The sequence below is a fragment of the Corvus cornix genome, chromosome 1A (genome assembly GCF_000738735.6).
Source record: "Corvus cornix cornix isolate S_Up_H32 chromosome 1A, ASM73873v5, whole genome shotgun sequence".
Classification (NCBI taxonomy): Eukaryota; Metazoa; Chordata; class Aves; order Passeriformes; family Corvidae; genus Corvus; species Corvus cornix.
Window position 1 is genome coordinate 12,813,929 of NC_047057.1, and position 19,678 is coordinate 12,833,606.

Below are 19,678 nucleotides of genomic sequence, written 5' to 3' on the forward strand. Positions count from 1 at the left end.
CTGCAATCCCTGCTCCCCAGGGCTGTATTGCTGCTAGACACAAAACAAGGTACTGCTTTGCTGGATCACTGGGAGACAGAAACCAAGGGCACACCTACAGAATTTACTCTGCCTTTAAGAAGCAGAAGGTAAAATAACAAAACTGTTATTTGCATAGGGGAAAAAAGCATGTGCAATCTATAAACTTCAAACTGGAAAGCACTGCAAAAAAAATGTTACAATTGCCTTAAATTAAGGGAATTAAAGCATTTGCAGCATGTGAGGCAGACAAAAAAACCAGAGATCCCTCAAAGCATCTCACTTTCTGATGGCCTTAGAGAAATGCACAGGACTGTCTACAGAGCACAAGTCCTGATAGGATACTTGCTGAGTCAGGTAGTTCAAGCAGTCCATCTGTTGACTTTTGCTACGTTTTTGCCTTTTTTTAACTTATTCAAGGATTCTTGTTTCCAAAGGAAAAAAGCTCTCTCAGATATAAATGTGATCAGGGACCTGCTTAGTGATTAACCCAGCTGAAACCAGTAAAAGAAGACCCAGCTTTTATAAGAACAAAGGCATTCAGGACTCATTCTTAATGGGATTCCTCAGTAGAAAAAGAAAATTCTAATGAAGGACCATTAAAATATCAGAAAAAAAAATCACAACAAGGAAAGCATGACAGACACTGAAGTACAAGGAATGTTCAAGTTGTGTCACAGCTGTCCTTGTCCCTATAGAAACCAGGAGCTGCCTGAAGAGGCAAGGGAGCAACACTAAGGTAGAAAATCACAGAAAAGTGTCAGAAAACTGTTAAAGGAGACCCGTTTGAAAAGACTCAGATACAGTAAGCCTGTGGTAACACAGACACCAGACCATCACAGAAAGCAAAGCACTCAGAACAAGAATGCCAGGTGGGCATGGACACACGCTGTGCCAAGTACATGCCACACATGGAAGAAAAACTGTTAAGCAGAAATGACATAACATTATTTCTTGCTACAATACGCCCTGAGAAAAAGGACAGCTAAGAGAATTATAGTATGTTTCTTTGTAGCAAAAGAAATACCACCAGGATTCAAAATTGCCACAATCACAGACAATACACCCTAATGTATAATACAGGCAAGTTTCTGCCTTGCACTTAACACAGGCCTCAAACATAACCAGGATACTTCACCTACAGAAACATGCAACAATGAATACCAGTAAGAGGAAAAACAGCAAGAAAGTCAGCACTGGACTCTGGGACAGAGTCTAAAAACCTCTAACAGCATTTGCCAACTCATTTTGCCTGCTAAGTGAATTTTAGCATTTACATTCCCTGCTCAGTTATCCCAGATATAATATTGACGTGGCTTTACTGATCCTTATGCCTAAGACAGCCCATAACCATGAGGCACTTTCTACACAGCCTCTGACAGCATAGTGTATAAATTATAAATTATTAAACTTAATAAAACCTTAATAGCAGCAGACTCTACAGGCATAGGTCTTACCACAAAATAAAGTTTTGGAAAGATTTTCCTTTTATCCCAGTAGTGTTTGAATGTCTACTGTAACAGAGTAAGATTAAACTGCCTGCAATTACAGAGGCAGCACACGCACAGAACCAAGTTACAGTGACAATACCACCGTGTATGATGTCATTACTTATCTTAAAAAGAAAATAGAAAAGAATCTGAAGTTAAACCTACAAAGAAACTTAAACAAGCAAACAAAAAAACCCAAAAAAATCCAATCCTTAAGGGCATGATCCTTAATTGCCTAGACGTCATATACTAGACACGTACTTACTGAAACACTACCACAGACTTTAGGAAGCACCACTCACAACCTCTCTAACAAGCAGTCCAGTCTGATCTATGACAGAATTCACTGGGCACAAAGACCACCAAATCAAGATTTCTTAACACCACTTGAAAAGCAGCACTTTGACGGGAATGCTTGTGCTGTATCAACCACACCAGAAATAGATCAGGAAAAATTGCATGACATAAGGACTGAGAAGCAGAGTCACTGCAAAACCCTAATTACACGGCAGACAAACAGAACAGAGAAAGGCAAAATATGAATCACTCCAAGATAAATTAGTTTGTCTAGCCACTGCCTGATAAAATGATTATAAATCCTAACAAAATAAAGACCAAGTATTAAAGTAATAGACAGCACTACCTCCTCAAAAATACCTGATGGTCACAGCAGGGTTACTGACATGCCCATTACTGACAAGCCAAAGCATTGGAAATAAACCTCAAAAAACTAAAGCACCCAGGAAGAAAGCCTAACAAGAGAACAGCATACTACACAGATGTTCCAAAAATGCATGTGGAGTGGTACAGGCAGGATGGAGCAGGCAGACAGGAGCTCCAGTGAAACCACACTGAAGCAGAAATGCCACTGTTACTGCATTCCAGCAATTTCATTATATGTATTACCAAAGTAATAACCCAAACAGGAGCTTGAACAGTTCCTGAGCAGAAACACCAGCAAAAGCATCTTCCTGAAAAAGGATATACATATCTAAATAAAAGGACCAGACTAAGACAAGCTCTGTGACATGGGATATGGTTTCTATACGTGCTAAGCTGCGCTCACAAGCTATTTAATGACAAGTCTCTTCAGTCTTCTCTCTCACATACAAACCCAGCCTGTGTGCTGTGCAGTGCAGCGGCACCTACACCAAAAAAGATATAATCAGCACATCCATTAATAAGTGTCTATTTGTAACAGACAATTAAATATTTCATAATTTCATTCACTCTAATTTGCCATAAATAAATTCGTATTGACTTTAAATTAACTAGCTCTAAATGTTTCATGTTCACACCAGTGAGGATTTGTTTCTCAAGTAACACTGATACGACCCAACTGATTCTAACTGGTAGGTTAAAACAAGTTTCATCAAGAAGTAGTATGATAATAGTTCACCTTTGCAAATGTTTAACAAACATTGCAGACATACAAAAAGGGGAAACCACATTTCCTCTCTATCCAAGCAAATACACCCAGGTGTCCTCAGTCACCAATCACCCACACCAAGTGCTTTGGCAGAACACTTCCTCTCTACATCAAGAAAATTTTGCATACAACAAATTGTAATGTTTTCACTTTAATCAAACTCCTTAGTGCCCCATTTTAGATGAAAACTTGAATTGCACGTCGTGCAAAATTTTTAATTGATATTGCCACCTAGTGGCTTGTTTCAACAATATTGAATAATCATAAAAGCCAGCAGGAGAACATCAACTTCTACAATAAGTTTCCCAAAACCCATCAGATACAGTATTTCACCAGTATAAAAAAATCTAATAGTGCTTTCCACCCAAAACAAAGGAAATCCCCAAGGACTACTTACAGAACTAAGCCTAAGGTAGTACACACTCCTTATAATAAAATTATTTCTATGGGCAGAATAAAACAGCATCATAAAATCATTTGGTTTGTTATGTAATAATGCAATATTGAAAAACTCTCCAAACACATAGATTTTCGTAGTGGTACTTCTCCTCTGAAATTATTTATAAAGATTACTTTTTTTAATTTCTTGAATACAAAATAGAGAAGAGGAACATATTTCCCATCTCTCTGGTATTCAGTTTACTGTAGGTCTGTTGTTGTACGTTTCACGTCAAGGTGATGTGAGTACCCTAAATACAGAAAACAAAATGCAGAACAAGTCCTAATATAAGGGAAACCAACTTTCAAAACACTTCTGCTGGCAAGTGCATTTTAGTTATAAAAGAAACTAAAAACTAGACAAGAAGTTCTTAGTATTTATGCAGCTTTTCCATTGCTATTTCATATAACAAAATTGTTTAGGTTGGAAAAGACCTTTCAGATCATCAGCTGGAACCATTAACCTAGCATCACCATGTTCACCACTAAACCATGTCACTAGGGCCCACACCCACATGCCTTTTGAACGCTTCCACAGATGCTAATTCCATTCTTTCACTGGGCAGCCCATTCCTTTGGCAATCTGACCACCCCTTCAGTGAAGGCATTTTTCCTAATACCCAACCTAAGCCTCCCCTGGCGCAACTTGAGGCCATTTCCTCTGGTCCTATCACTTGTTCCCTGGGAGAAGCCAACCCCCACCTGTCTGCAGCCTCCTTTCAGGCAGTTGTAGAGAGTGATTAAGGTCACCCCGGAGCCTCTTCTTCCGGCTGAACACCCCCAGCTCCCTCAGCTGCTCCTCATCAGACCTGTGCTCCAGACCCTTCCCCAGCTCTGTTCCCTTCTCTGAACTCATTCCAGCACCTCAATGTCCTTCTTATAGTGAGGCACTGAAAAAAAAATGAACACAGGATTCAAGGTGTGGCCTCACCAGTGCCAAGTACAGAGGGACAATCACTGCCTGGTCCTGATGGCCACACTATTGCTGGTACAAGCCAGGATGCCATTAGCCTTCTTGGCCAGCCAGGCACACACAGGCTCATTGTGACCCAAACCTACACACAAAATAGAGTCCTACAGTTACAGATAACCCTGCTCTCTGTTCAGACTACAGCCATCTTCAGTATCTTGTGGAAACATTGGTGCTTATTACGCAGCATTAGTAAAAGCTAATTGACAAGACTGTAATTTTCATCCTTTCTGCTTCTACATCCCTATTTCTAATGGACAAAGACTTTCTTTTTACCTTGCTGCTTAAAAAAACCTACATAATTTTCATGTGTCTAGCCATCCAAGCTTTTTTTACAGCATGAGGTTCAACAAGACCAATGCCAGGTCCTACACTTTGGTCACAACAAGGCCAGGCAGCAGCACAGGCTTCAGGCAGTGGCTGGAAAGCAGCCCAGTGGAAAAGGACCTGGGAGTGCTGGTCTACAGCAGCTGAACATCAACCAGTGCATGCTCAGGTGGCCAAGAAGGCCAATGGCATTATTATAGTACAGCCCACAAATATATATATTCACATACACATAGAGAAAGACTGGTTATTACTCCACTTTGTTTTTTTTACACATTTTATATAAAAATTATACTGATGTCATAATCAGGAAAGAAAAAAGCTTTTTTTTTTCCTTAACCTTGAGGAGATACACAGACCAGGTCTTTTGCTTATAATATCATTCTCTAAAATACTCAAAAAATCTCTCCATTATTTGCTGCCATGTTTCTGATCTACTTTAGAACACTAAGTATTTCTATAATGAAGGAAGATAATACCTTGAAAATGCATTCAAGCCCTTTCAATATTTAGCTAAAATGTTTATTCAATACACAATGCTACATAGTTTTGTCTTCTTATACCTCAAAGCCCTTAGAGCCTCTTTCATGACTTCAGGTACAAAAGTTCTATTGTGAGAAGAAATAACAGCTTTCTAATGAGGTGCTGAATAACTACATGTTAAATGTAAATAAATCAAAAGCTACTCTGCAAACCACCAATATTTAAAGATACTACTTCAACAAGATCCAATCTTCCTAGGTCTTCCCTTCCTCATAAAATTTCTGCTTGTACTTTCTGCAAATACTTTCTCAGATGTGCTGATTTAAGTACCATCTTTTGAATTCCCACATCATCCATCTTCCTGCAAAAAGGCCCAGAATGCCACTTCACTCAGCCATCACCAGATCAACACTAAATTTATGCCTCGTCACTTCCTAACTGCCTCTTGCCAGCTTTGAAATCACCTGAGCAGATGCAAGTCCAGAACAGCAATTTTATGTATTCAGCATATTTGCATCCAGGCTACCTGAACAGAGAACAGTGATGACTGCTCACCACAGTTCACACTAAGCAAGACCATGGAGCCAATAAAAAACACTGCTGCCATTGTTTGTAATGGGCCACAGACTTTGCGTTAAGGTGAGCCTTGGGACTTACCACTCTCTGTCTGAAGATTTGGCCTGCCTGGAGATTTGTTTTAGCATTGAACAGAAACAGCCCACTGATCAAAGGACTATTACCTACTTTGTTTCAGCTGTTGCTTCACCTTGTACAGTTGTGCGTGTAGCAGCCATTGTTATACATAATATAGCAATAATAATTATTCTTTGTAAATAACCATTTAAGATGCTGGAATAAAATGCAGTATCAAGCGTTCAAGACCTGGAGCCACTGCAGAGGACTAGAAAGTGACAGGATGATACAGAGACTTGGGGCTACAAACATCTCACCAGTGGTCAGCTGCTGGCTGCAGAACTGCAACCTGTGAGCTGGGCAAAACCACTCACAGAAGGAACAAAGAACAGGCATCAAACTGATGTAAAATACACCACTATATAGTAAATCTGGATGGCTTCACATACATTGTAACATGGATTTACAAGGCAGCACAGAAACAACATGTAGAATCACATAAAAATTATTCAAGTGGATTTCAGAATAAGGAGTAAAAAGCTACCAACATCAACCTCAGACCTTTCAGCAGGGCCAGGAGGCTGATGTCTGGCCATATCCCTCCCTTCTCCCAAATAAAAGCATCCACCCCAGAAGAGTAGGCATAGCACTGGAGAAAGAGCAGGTACTACAAAGTTTGGGTATGTATCATTTTGTCTGTAAGCAACTGGAAACAAATGCTGATATCACTGTAACTCAGCTCTCAATAATTATTTGATTGGCCCTTTAAGACTATAGCAACCTCTCTGAAACCTGTGCAACAAAGCAGTGAGGAGAGACTCCAAGATTTGGAAGGGCAGATACAGATGAATCCATTAGCAGCTATTTAACCTGCACAGAAATACAGGTCCAAGCTGCATTAATAGAATACCTCAGCAGCTGGTGGGTGCAGATCATGCTGCAAACGTGGGAGATAAACAGCGAAGAACTTCAGGATGAGAAAGGACACAGTTGGAATGGTTACTGGATTCCTCCTTCCCAGCCTCCATAAAGAGAAGAGTTCAGAATTAATGTATCATCCTCTAAATAGGACAATGTATTACTAGGAGGGGATATAGCAGGCCATTTTATTTATACATACAAACACACAGACATTCTCTCTTCACCTCACTAAGTCTCCATTTCCAATTTTCCCAGAATTATTAGAGCATTTTGGGTGCCTGCTCACATTAACTGGAGTACATGCACATTTTTTCCCCATCAGTGACACCCTACATTGTACATCAGTCTTTCCATCTTCTGCTAAAGCAATAGTCCCCTGACTCTGGCTTCTGCCCTGTCTTCTATTTCCTTTCTCCAAAGACCCCCCCTTTATATTCATGTGTATCTGCTAAGATAAGGCAATGTCACTATATGCTCACTGACTTTTCATTCTGATATTCTAGGTATATTCTATTTACTGGCAGCAAATCACAGCTTTGCTGCTTTCCATCACTGCTGATAAAAGCCAAAATTAAATTCTATGCTGTGAAATGGGTTGAACATGCTTTTAATTCTTGATTAGGTTTTATTTCCACATGATCTGTAATAATTCAGTTTGAAGGAAATTATATTATCTTAAAAACAAGGCAGATTGCTCCTTTTTATTTCACTTGTTTATAATATCATCCTACATTGATGGGAACACCACAAGAAGCAAACCCAAGAACAAAGGTGATAATACTACGCAAAGAAGTGAGAAGAGACCAATTTTTCTACTTTGTGGTTTTTAGCCTCTCCTGGAACACTAAGAGATTACACACTTCATCCCTGCTATGAGACTATTACCTCTGTAGAGTGCTAAGGGACTTTATCTACTGAGTTTAAATGATATTTAAAGACTCCCAAATTAAGTTCCTTATGTTAAGGCAGTATTTTATGTACATACACATACATAGCTATTGCTTATTACTTATGCCAATGCAAATGAACTGTGAAATACGAAGTATAATGTATTGGCATAAACTGTGGAGAAAAAAAATTGGCTAAGGATACAAGCACTGAAAAGCAATAAAATCTTTGTCTTAGCTTTGCAGTATTATTTTAAACCAGCTCCTTTATTACCAATGTAAATTTCACAGCATCAAAATTGAAATACACTACAGAACAAAATCTGAGAAAAAGTTTGAAAAGCAGACTCTGAGAATTACGATTCTTCTTGCTGGAGATTGCTGCTTTGCAACAATCATTGCTAAATCAAACATACCAGCATCTGGTGCACCACAGTTCAGAGCTTAACATAGTAATTTAAACCATGCACAGTTTCAATTCAACTTAATACCTCGGGCTGTGAACTGTAATTAGGAAGAAGCTGGCACACATTCAGTTCCATTGTCCTTGCATATTAACATCGCTGTGTCTTAAAAACACTCTGAATAAACTAACAAGACAAGCACGTTCTCTGCACTTTGCCCATCAGGTCCTGATGCTAAGAAACAACTCTGAGGTCCCATGTGGTTTGGTTTGCTTTTTTAAGTTTTTGCTAACTCTTGCATTATTTTCATTATTTTTGCCATAATTAAACACATACTGTATAGATTTGAGAGACACTGTCAACACATATATAATGCCACTTTCTGATTTAAAACCTCAGTCACATTCTTCTACTTAAATGTATGTCCTCCATAAAAATTCCCACTTATTGAAGAAATCACATAAAGTGATTTTTAGCAATCTATGCATCTCACAAATAAACTGAAAAGATAATTATTTGCTGACACTTAACTTTCTGGTGTTAAAACCATCATAAGAGGACCTTCTTTTACAGTTTCATAGTTTTATTTTTAAAGTTGCTTTACTACTTGACGTACTTGTCTAAAATTTTGATTGTTTTAAAGTGGGAAAGAAGACAGCATAGCAATGCAAATATGTCAAATTGTTTGATTTAGATTGCAGCACAATTAGGAGAGTGAATTATTCCTTTTTACATGTACAGACCACAAGTTAGCACATTCCTTTTTCATCATTAGCAAAGGCAGAATATCAGACAAAGCCATTAAGAGAGCCCTAGAATTTTAACTACAATATGAATTCTGCTCATTAGACACTGATACATACAGTAAACCCACACACTGATGTATAGAAAAAACTGTAATGAAAACAGCAAAACTTTCAAAATAAATCTGTGGTTTTGTTTCAATATATGTATTCAGCTGTGGTTTATTTTAACATTCCTTTTAGTTGCAGCTATTAAAAATTCTCTGTATTCACTGGCATGGCGAAGCACAAGGCAAGGATTAAGACAAGCTGCTACTGCAGAGAAGGTACAAGTGGAAGAGAAGGAGTCTGATCTACTTAAACTTTATCTCAAGCTTTCATAATGCTACAATTAGGACAAGATATGGCACCCTGTGAGACACAAGCTACTGAGAGTCATTCTGGAAACAAAAAATTAGATCAAAATGATTATTTTAAAAGGGTAACATCTTTATTCCCAAGACAAATATTCTCATTACACAAAACTGATTTTCTGGCTTCAGAAATAAACACTAGAGAATACAAATATACTACTTTTCAACTATAGAAACAGGATAAATATTTTTATTTCCTGCACCATGTTTCTTATACAATATGTCGAAAATTTGTCAAACTTTATTGCAACATTTTTAGATAAACTAAAAATCAATTCTCAATAGCACTTGTTTTAGACAATTGAAGAAAAATAGGTATTGTCTATTGGAATATATAGTTTCAACCTTGTTTTTTTCCGGATTTACAAGCAACCTGGATTAGCAGTGAGAACACAACACTTAAAAGTAACTGATCCATACTAAACACCAAAGCAGCTATGTAACAGGTATCTGGTGATCTAAAATATACTGGTAGCTTCAGCACAGTTCTTTATAGCTCTATTTCACATTTTGAGCCACTCTATTTCACATTTTGAGCCCACTCGAGACTCACATGTGCTTTCACATCCAGCTTCTTCAAGAGCCTTGACTGGCTGGTGTGCCCAAATTATGTTTGCCCACAGCAGCATTGCTGAGTTCATCACAAAGCGCTCAATTCCCAAAACTGTTCATTCCTGATTGAAGAGTGTCTCTATGAAATGCACAGTGTGGAAGCAAATACCAAAATCGCTGTGTGTCAACTTCTCAACACTGTTGACACAATCTAACTTACATGTTGCCATATAGCAAACATTTCTGGGAAACAAAAAAATAAACATTAAAATCTCTAATTAACATTAAAAAGAGAGGCAATGCTCTAAGCATTTGAGTGGAATTTAATTAGATGTCTAGGGACCAGCATCACGGACTTGGACACCAACATGTGCTGGACACCATGTTACTAATATACAAAACAGGTCACCCCAAGCAATAGACTACCTTAAAAAAAAAAAGTAAATGGATAATAGTATCTGAAAAAGCATTTAAGATGATTTTATTCTTTTGAGCCAGAACTCCTAATAGTACCATGAAGCTCCTGGTTGTATCCAGGTTTCCCTGACACTTTACAACATTCACCTGGGAATAGATTCTGGCAAAAGGGATCTGTCATACTGTGCCTTCTGACACCAGGAAAGAGAACTTGAAAGAAAGCTTAAGCCTCTGATCTCCTCAGGGCTCTCTCTTTCATAAAAATGATGAATTGGGACCGCTGTGCTAAAAAGAAAAATCATTTAATGACCCATACAGCCTCATTCTAACCAAATCACCATATGTTTGTTTTGTAACTCAGAGCTACCTGGCAGCAGTCAAGCAGCATGCTGATACCTGTTTATTAGTGAAACTTGATAGCAACGCTTCCCTTTTCATCACTCACCTTCCAACTCCATCAGTCTGTTGCTCTTATTTATTCTGCAGAAGGGTGGTAAAGCCACTGGCCATCCCTTACACACCGAAGCCTAGCACAGCCTATTATCTTGTGATTGACACTTGCACATGGAAAGTTGAAATAAGAAGTTTGAAATTCCTCAGGCATCTTAACTCTTACTTCACAAGTGAGTGAACTACTGAGCTATTACATAAGCATGGGAACCAAAACCTTAAAATAGAGCTACTTTTTCACAGCTACTGATCAAATAATCTGAATTCTTAGATTCACAACTTTAAAGCAATCCCAGGCTCATTTTGACATCAAACTCAGACCTGCAGATGGCATCAAAGCCTACAGGAAAGTAGCATTTCAAGCATGCCCATTTCTTCACTGTTTTTCACTCCCAGGAAAGCCTCCCCCACCATCATCATTACCTTACTGGTATTGGGCATGAAAGCTCTTCTCAAACACACCTCTACTGATTGACTGTACAGATTTAGTAGCTAACTCCAGTTTTACGGCTCCTTCTTGAGCCAGGTACAGAAGTGCTACACATTAGATCACCCTGCTTGGATCTAGGCTCACAGATCCTGTCAGGCTTGTGCATACTGTCAGATGCTGCAAGTGATCCACAGAGGTGGCCTTGAAAATCTAGGGGCTGCCACACTAATCTAGGTCAAACGAGTACCTAGGCCAGTATTATACCAGTGGGTGCCAGAAACATATGCTTAGAGATGAGTATACAAGTGGATCACTCTCTATTAGGACAAATTTACTTGATAGGGCTTGAGCAAACAGGGGCTTGGAAGATCACACTGCACTGACAATAGCATTCTTAAAAACTAATGGTTCTAGTTACCAGTCTTATCCTTCTTAAACCCACCTGTAACTTGGACTCTACAACATATTGCAAAGCCACATTCTGCTTTTTGTACTGTACAAAAAGAAGTTGGGTTGGAGTTTTTTTCCACTGAAGTCATTCACTGTTTTGTAATGAATAAAGGCAAGTTATTTCTTCTTCCCCTTCTATACCTGTAATGATTTTTCAGGCATATCAAAACATTCCTTAACCAGCTTTACATATCTGAAAACTACTAGTCATAAATTAAGCTGCCCAATATCCTCAATCACCTTTACTATCTCCTCTCCTTCTTTGAGCAGTTTTTAGTTCTACATAATCTTTTTTGAAACAGTAAGATGTGAACTACATAACAACCATACATGTAAACCACAATTTATAGAGAAACACTATTTATTTTAAAACTTTAACTTTCAAACATTAAAATAGCCATTAAAAAAAGTTGGCTTTATTTATTACATTTTTAGTTAAGTACCTTACTTAACTAAAGTCTCAGCTGCACTTAACTGGCATTCTTTTAATTACTTTCTACGTGGATTTTAATAACTTATGCTTTCTTTTCCTAGGATTCAGTGTCCTATGGTTTTATTTCTACAGGGCACATGATCTCAAATTCCAAAGGTGCTAAGTGACCACTCTGGCAGGAGAAAGGAATAAAACCAGCTGCCTTAAAGCACACAGAGTGGGCGCAGCCTGTGTAACTGCCCACCTGGCAGCAGGATGAATCCCAACCAATGAAAGGAATATGGAATTGTTTCTTTCCTAACCACTCTAGAAGAGGGAGGAGTCACCCTCTGTATTGACTGTACCTTCTCTCTTGAAGATACCCCTCAATCATGCATTTGCTCACCTTATACCAACCTTTCAGGCAACCAGTCACAGAAACAGCAATTCCATCACACCCATCTCCAGGCTCCAAGCAGCTACCTAAGAACCTCTTCTATAGTGATTCTGTACAAACATCTATGTCCCAGTCTGTGATAAAGGAATAACATCACATACAGGTGAGCAACAACAGGAGGGTACCAAGCAGGAGACAAACAATTATTACACAGAGAAATTACTGGGGTGAAACATGAGACAAGAAAAGGCAGAGCAAAGCAAAGGGAAGAAATACATCCCAAGAGAGCTTTCTTTAGAAACATGAATATGAAACCAATACAATTTTAATACAGTTTGAAAAATAACAAACAACTGATTTTAACATCAGAATATAAGGTACATATGCTGTAGCTAGACAGCTCTGACCTTTATCATTGCAACAAGAACAGTAGAGATAAAAATTTTTTTCCTCAGGGATAGGAAAATATAATTGACCCCTAACTATAGAATACTCCCTTGCATTTTAGAAAACTGCAAACTAAGCATTGACAGTAGCTCAGGGCAACTGAAGCCCTTGATTCTTTTAACCTCCTACATTCAAATTATCGACTTTTAATTGACTAACTTCTGTTGAGGAAAAACAGTGAGGCACCAATACTGTCAAGAAGCATTATTTCACCAGAGTCTATTCAGTGGTTTGCCTTTAACCAAGAAGCTCAAGATAAGATTCCTTTAGCATTAACATTCAGAGACATTTCCTTAGCGGAACATTACTTCATTATGCAGGACATCGATATAAAAGTCAAAAGTCTGCCAGCTGCTTTGCTGGATAAAACCAGAATGTGTTACTTAGACATGCACACTATTTTAATCATAGGATTTCCCAATGTACAGCCTAAAATAAAAACAGTACACAAGAAATGCAAAAAATGTTAGTACCTTTACAGAGGTACACTTTGAAACTTAGACCACCTTTTTCCAGCCAAAAAGCTTGTTCAGAGTATCTTCCTTTAAATACAAAAACTTCTTCTATAGTTACCTTAGGCTCAGATGCAGACTGCTGCAATTCTGTTCTGTAACTTGTGCTTTATTATATCAGGCTTATTTTTCCAGCCACTTCTCTACATACTTTCTGCACACTATCAGAAATCCATCCGAACATAATAGTTTCCAAAAGCAGAGTTCATCCTAAAAGGTGTATTACTGGGGTAGAAAGCAGACACAAGAAGACTGCCGTCAAAGCTCTGCCAACTTCAGACAGGACCATCCTTCTCACACTTACCATGTGCTGTAACTGTTAACAGATTAGAAGTGAAAAATGAGAAAACAAGGATAAGAGTTGCAGAGAAGGGGAAAAAAAAAGAAGTCTTGCTATGAAAACTGGAAAGTGAGGGCTGTAACTTCAAATATATGAAGGATGAGACACAGTACTTTAAAAACACAAATACTGGGAGCTGTAATGACAGGTAGAGAGACAATTTTTTTGTTTCTTCAGATATTAATAAAATATTTTTAATTTTTTTAAGCAGCCTAGTAGAACACTGCTCATTCCCAAAGTCCCCATAGGCAATTAGAACAGAATTAGTTATTGATTATAAAACTATAGGTTAGATTGCAAAGACAACAATCTGGTAGAATCACAACAAAAGCAATTACTGCTAAAAGGGAAGGGATCAATTATGAATACAACTGCTATATAGTTACATTTTCATCAGTCCTGTCCCTTTCTTCTGTAGATAACTGAGGTCACCTCATTCGCTTTCATTAGATATTGGCATAACTTTGGGTTCTATCCTTCTGAATCTTTCCTAATCCTCCTCTTTAAAAGCTTTTAAAAACTTAACATTAGCTTCTCTGACATTCTTCAGTAAATCATCCCAAGAAGAAAAAACCAACCAACAACTTCAGAAACATTACACTTGAGGGGCAGATACAACACCACTGCAGACTGTGAGAGTTTATGGTCATTCTCACATAGAAAGGCCAAGAGCTTCATCTGTAGCCTTTGGTCAGGGCCCAGAATACATTCAGTCAATACTCATGAGAACAGGAACTACCTAACAGATGCTGCTTCTAAGAAAAGAAACTTACTGAAAGAGGCTGAAAAACACTGTGGTAGAGGAACACTAACAAACAAAAGCAGTGAATTACTTTTACTCATTTAAGATTTCATAATAATGTTATATATCCTAAACCTTGATAGCTGTACAATACTTGTGGGTTCAAGAAATTAGATATCTGGAAGTTCACAGTACAGAAATCTGGCACTTCCCATGTTAACCAACATGGATATACTGCACCACTACGAAGTAGTATCACATGGTCTATATCACCTGTTCTAAAGTGCTGCTTAAAAACAAAACCAAAATCAGTCTTTGTATTTGGATTTATATATTTCTATCAAAATATGCAGCACACATAATCCTCTCGCCATAGGTCCACACACCATCATCTGGATTTTTTTTTTACTTACAAAATGCTTTCTTTTAACTTCGGATAAAAATGTACAGTTGACGTGCTAAAGAGGACAACTCTAACTGGTTTTTGTCATATTCACTTAGAAATAAAGTCAAGCAAAAAAAAAAAATCCAAGGTAGAAGTTCACCCCAGTTGAAGGCAGCACTAGTCTGAACACAAAGAGCCTACCATTCTGCTGAATGCAAAAGGTAATATACCTGAGGCCATCTGTTTGCACTAAGTGAAGGACAGTAAACAGGCTTGTCTGTCTGTAAGCACGTTTATCTCTCTCTGAACAGACTCAGGCATCTGTCAAAATCACTATTTCACAGACCTCTCTCAACACAGACCTCCACTTCAAGGAGAAATAAATTGCAGAGGACCCAAATTAACAATTTTGATTAATCTTTTATCCAGCTAAAAAAATACATAAGTAGTTTGCACACACTTCATGCAAGTCCATCTATTACAACCAAAATCAAGTGCTAACTTATCTTAATACAGTGAGATATTCTGTTTCAATAGCCTGGATGTTTGATTTCAAAGTAAGGCCGTATCAAGTAAATTTTATTATTACATGCAACTATAGATATAGTCTTGATTCAAGACAAAGTGCTTTCTCTTCAGAATATGAGACACTTAGCTTCTATTTTCTTTTTTTTCCACCCTGTTGCAAAAAAAATACAGATTCACCTCCACCAGTTCTCATCACTGACTTAGGGGGTCAACACTGAGCAGCTACTGAGGACCAATCTCACAGCCTTCTTTGGCAAATAAGGTCATAACAAACAAAAAGCTATTCTGAGTACCAAAATTTTTTCTTCTTGTGTCATCATCCTAATACTCTTCAAACAAAAGCCTGCAAGTAAGCAACAAAACGATATAACTCTCCTAGCCAGTTTTACAGGAGGATTCCTGCAGTTCCCTTTGAAGCACATTGTTACCAGCATCAATGGAAGTTACTTCATAAAGCTATGACCTGGCAGAGAAAAGTGTTCCTAAGAATCACAGTTAAGAAGAAGAAAACAAAACAAAAACCTAAAAAAACTGCGTTGGATTCAAAACTAATTCACAATTTTCATGTAGTGAACAAGTTCACTGCAAGGAACTTATGCCACAGATTCTCCACCCCTCAAATCAATATTTTCATTTCCATATACTGTACATTTGATGCGCATCACAGATACCATATTCCTCTAAAACACTAGTATATGCTGTAGCAGCGGAATTTAAAGCAAGGCTAGGAACAGGACAAAAGAGATACTGAAAGAATATCTGATACTGGCTTTACTTTGGGGGCCTCAACTATTTGCAAGGAGACTTAAAAACTTGAAAGGAGTTTTGCTTTCATATAGAAGCATAAAACAGAGTAGAAGGCCTCCAGAGCATAAAAGTGGTTTGCAGAGGAAAACATACGTAGCAGAAGAGTTGACAAGATGGCTCTTGTCAACTACAGCAAAACCACTTGTTTCATGAGGCAACTGACCAGATTGGAGCATTGCATCTAGAAATGCCGACTCAGTAAGGCAAATGGCCAGCTCCTGACTGTGCACCCCGACTTAACAGCAGCCAGTTTCTTCAGCAAAAACAAAGACTACCAGTTCTGTACTTATTAAGTGTCTGTGAAAGCAAACTTTTAACAAACTCATTCAGCAAAACATCCCAAAGCAGCTCCACTAAGAAGTTATTAAATGTTCTATCACCTAAGAATAGAAGTTTATTAACAACCTTGTGGTTAAGACTTAACTGAAAATTTCAAAAATAACTCTGAACCTAGAGCTACAATGAAATTTAACCTATTTCCATTTTCAAACTGGCAAAAAACAAATCCATGTAACACTACCAACTGAATTTCCAAAAGGTTTCTGGAAACAAGGGAATCAATTACTGCATATCTTGCACATAACATTTGTTTGTTTCCATTGCAGTAACTCCAAATTCAAACAACTGAAAGCATAACACAGCTTTTACACAATGCTGGAGGAAATAGCACTAGTGGAACAGGATGTGAACGAAAGTTAGCTGTTGAAGTCTGATCACTGCTACACCAGCACCTCGTCCGATGTTATTTTTACCCATCTTAAAGGGGAAAAAAGCACCCATTCATTGTAACTAGAAAAAAAAAAACAAACCAAACACTTCATGATCAGAGATATATTATTATTTCTTCCAATAGAAGTCATAAAGAAAAAGACCTTGCCCCTTGAATCATTTGCCATAGCACATAGCAACATCTCTCCCCACCACATATATATCCATCCACCATACACTGCTTTCCAGTTCTAAGACTGACGAACTAGGAGGAGAGGGGAATGAGTGACAACAGGACATATTTCCCTGTCAGAACAAAGCAGGTAGACTAGATCCCCAAGTACCAAAACAAAGACAAGAGCCAGTTGGCAACTTAATGAGTCACCAATAAAGTCCCACTGAACAAAACACAGTGAAAGTTAGTGACAGAAGCATGTAATCCTTCAAGGAGAAAAAATGAAATAGTCCAAAGCCACATTGTCCTAGGAAAGAGCAAAGTGTGAACACGATAGAGATGGAAAAATGTTCCTATGGGGTTCAGTGAAAACAAGTATCATGAGAATGAAAAAAGATCAATTGACAGTGACAAGAACATGAAGAGCTAGCAGAAGACAAGGAGGGGGAAACAGAGAGCGACTTCTGTTCTTATCTGTAAGATTAACAGAGACTTAAAACAAGGGATACGGATATCAGCATCACTGACGATTAGACACATATGGGAAGGGGAAATAGCCTGATGGTACCGAAGAGGATGAGAAAAGGACTGTCTATAGATGGGACAATGCTGCAGAAAGAAACCTCGGAACAGAAAGCACTGAGAAACGAGACCACAAAGATGAGAGAACTGGAGAGAGAATCAAGAGGAACACGTGGGCTGGGCAGATCCCCGACAAACCGGGGGTTCTCAGGGCCGGCAGCCGGATCGCCTGGCGCGGGTTCCCACGGGGGCACTGGGAGGCCCTGCCCGAAGGATGCTGAGCCCGGCACCCGGGCTGGGGATGGCGACATCCCCCGTGGGAGGGCCGGGCCCGGGCGGGTGCAGTGCCCTGCCGAGGGAGCCGCCGTGTGTCCCGCGGGCGGCGGGACCGGGCAGCCGGGACCGCCTGCAGGGGCGTTGCGGGGCGCTGGGAGCGACGCGCGAGGGACGCACAGACAACGGAGGGGTCGCGGGGGGAGGCTCCGTCCCGGCGGGTCGGGGGTCCCCGTACTCACTTTTTCGCCAGGTGCTTGTCCCTCCTGCCGGCCGCCGCGGACTGCTTGGGCCGCCGCCTGCGGGCCTGCAGGGCCAGCACTGCCGGGAGAAGAGAACAGACGGGAGCCGGCGTGAGCAGCGGCGGCTGCCGCGCAGCCCCCCCACACCCCGCTCCCGCCCGGCGGCACAGCGCGGTACCTTTCCGCGAGTTCATCGCCCCGCGCCGGGCGCTGCTCGGCGGGCGCGCCGCTCCCCGGCTCGCCCGGCCCCGCTCCCGGCCCCGCCGCCAGCCGTGACCGCGCGCCGGGCACCGTCCGGCAGCATCGGCACCGCCGCCCCGCGCCGCCGCTGCGCAGGCGCGGGCGCGCCGGCGGGGCCGAGGCCGGAAAGGCGCGGGTGGGGCGGGGCGGGGCGCGGCAGGTGGCGGCGGGCGGGTGCACCTGAGGCGGGAGCGGCTCCGCGGCCGCCGTCCAGGAGCTTCGTCGGTTTGTCGAGCGAAATCGGAATTAATTTTGCCAAGTTTTGGGTCCTGGTCGGAGTAGCGGAGCGCTCCGCCCTGTTGCTGTGCCACGTTGGGAGCTGTGGCGAGGGGCAGAGGAGAGAGGCGTCATGTTCTCTCCACGGCAGCAGCTGGGGCGAGATGAGCTTTAGCTTGTCCCGAAACCTTTGTGGGGTGAGATGCCAGAACCAATTAACCTCATGGTCAAATCCAGGGAAATTAGATTTCCTTAATTCTGATTCTCCCTAAGTTGTTTGATTATCATGACGGACAAGTCTTGGCAATTGGTTTTTTCCTGCCAACGGCATCTTGTTGTCCATAGTATCAGACACTGCTCAGATTTGGCATAATAATGACCCCCTGAACGCTGTCCCTTCTTGCTTACTGTGCGCAGCATGGCTCAATGCTTGACAGTGTTATGACTGAAATTTTGTGCCATCTCTACCTTAATACCCGGGGCCAACTATGATCTGGTTAAATATCCTAAACTCCAGTCTAAGTGTGAGGCTTGTCTGGCTTATCTTCACGTGGGACTGGAATTCCAAGGCATAGTAACTGAAAGGTAACAGGACAGTCATTAAAATTTGAGGCAGAACCACCTCTCTAAATGGCCACACAAAGAATCCATAAGGATGAAGATCCTGAAAGCAGCTGCAGTCAAGGCATTGTGAGAGTGAAGGGAACTAGCAGTAATTGCTGGTCTTAAGTAATTGGATCATTGAGATTTCATCTAGACAGAAGATTGAATCCCTAGGTCTGGTTAGTTCAGCTTAGGAAGGGGAGAGCCACAGAAAGATAAAGCTAGACAACCCAAAAAGGAGGCACTACACTGTATAATGCTTTTTTGTCTGACTAGAGAGCCTGGTGAACAGAAAACAATAGGACCATGAAGTTTCTAAATTGCAGCTCTCATAAGACATCCCAGCTGCATTTCTAAATCAAAACATTTTCTGTGTCCCATCCTCCATCATAAAAGTACACAGGAAAAAAACATTTCTGCTGCCAGTAATACACAACACTGGCAGGTCACACTTCTCCCTTACTGTAGTTAGCCTTTTAGTTCAGTGGGATAGGTTAGGTAACAGAAGGCTTTATTGAAATTTTGAAGGCTTTCTGCCGAGAAAGTTCAGGTGCGTGAAAACTAATAATAGCTGAAAGTTAAAAAAGCAGATTATGTATTTACTCATTGTTTCCAGACTAATTCTAACTTCACTGGGTAAATTGTGGGCCTGCATGAATACTTGTTCCTGTGTA

General features: G+C 40.2%; 1 protein-coding gene and 1 long non-coding RNA gene across 4 annotated transcripts in view; both read right to left on the reverse strand.

Moving 5' to 3' along the window:
• Positions 1-18,204, reverse strand: part of SRPK2 (SRSF protein kinase 2) — a 134,957-nt gene extending 116,753 nt beyond the window's left edge. For all 3 annotated transcript variants that reach the window (XM_039570250.1, XM_039570249.1, XM_039570247.1), the window contains exons 1-2: positions 18,124-18,204; positions 17,946-18,024 (exon numbers count right to left, since the gene is read on the reverse strand). In XM_039570250.1, the coding sequence (XP_039426184.1) occupies positions 17,946-18,024; positions 18,124-18,139 (95 nt within the window). In that variant the 5' untranslated portion in view covers positions 18,140-18,204. The remainder of the gene's footprint in view (positions 1-17,945; positions 18,025-18,123) is intronic.
• On the reverse strand, positions 9,212-13,693 carry LOC109144116. Its single transcript, XR_005604405.1, has 2 exons — positions 13,285-13,693; positions 9,212-12,398 (listed from the first exon to the last, which is right to left on the reverse strand). It is a non-coding gene; the product is annotated as an uncharacterized LOC109144116 (long non-coding RNA).
• Positions 18,205-19,678: the final 1,474 nt, after the last annotated feature.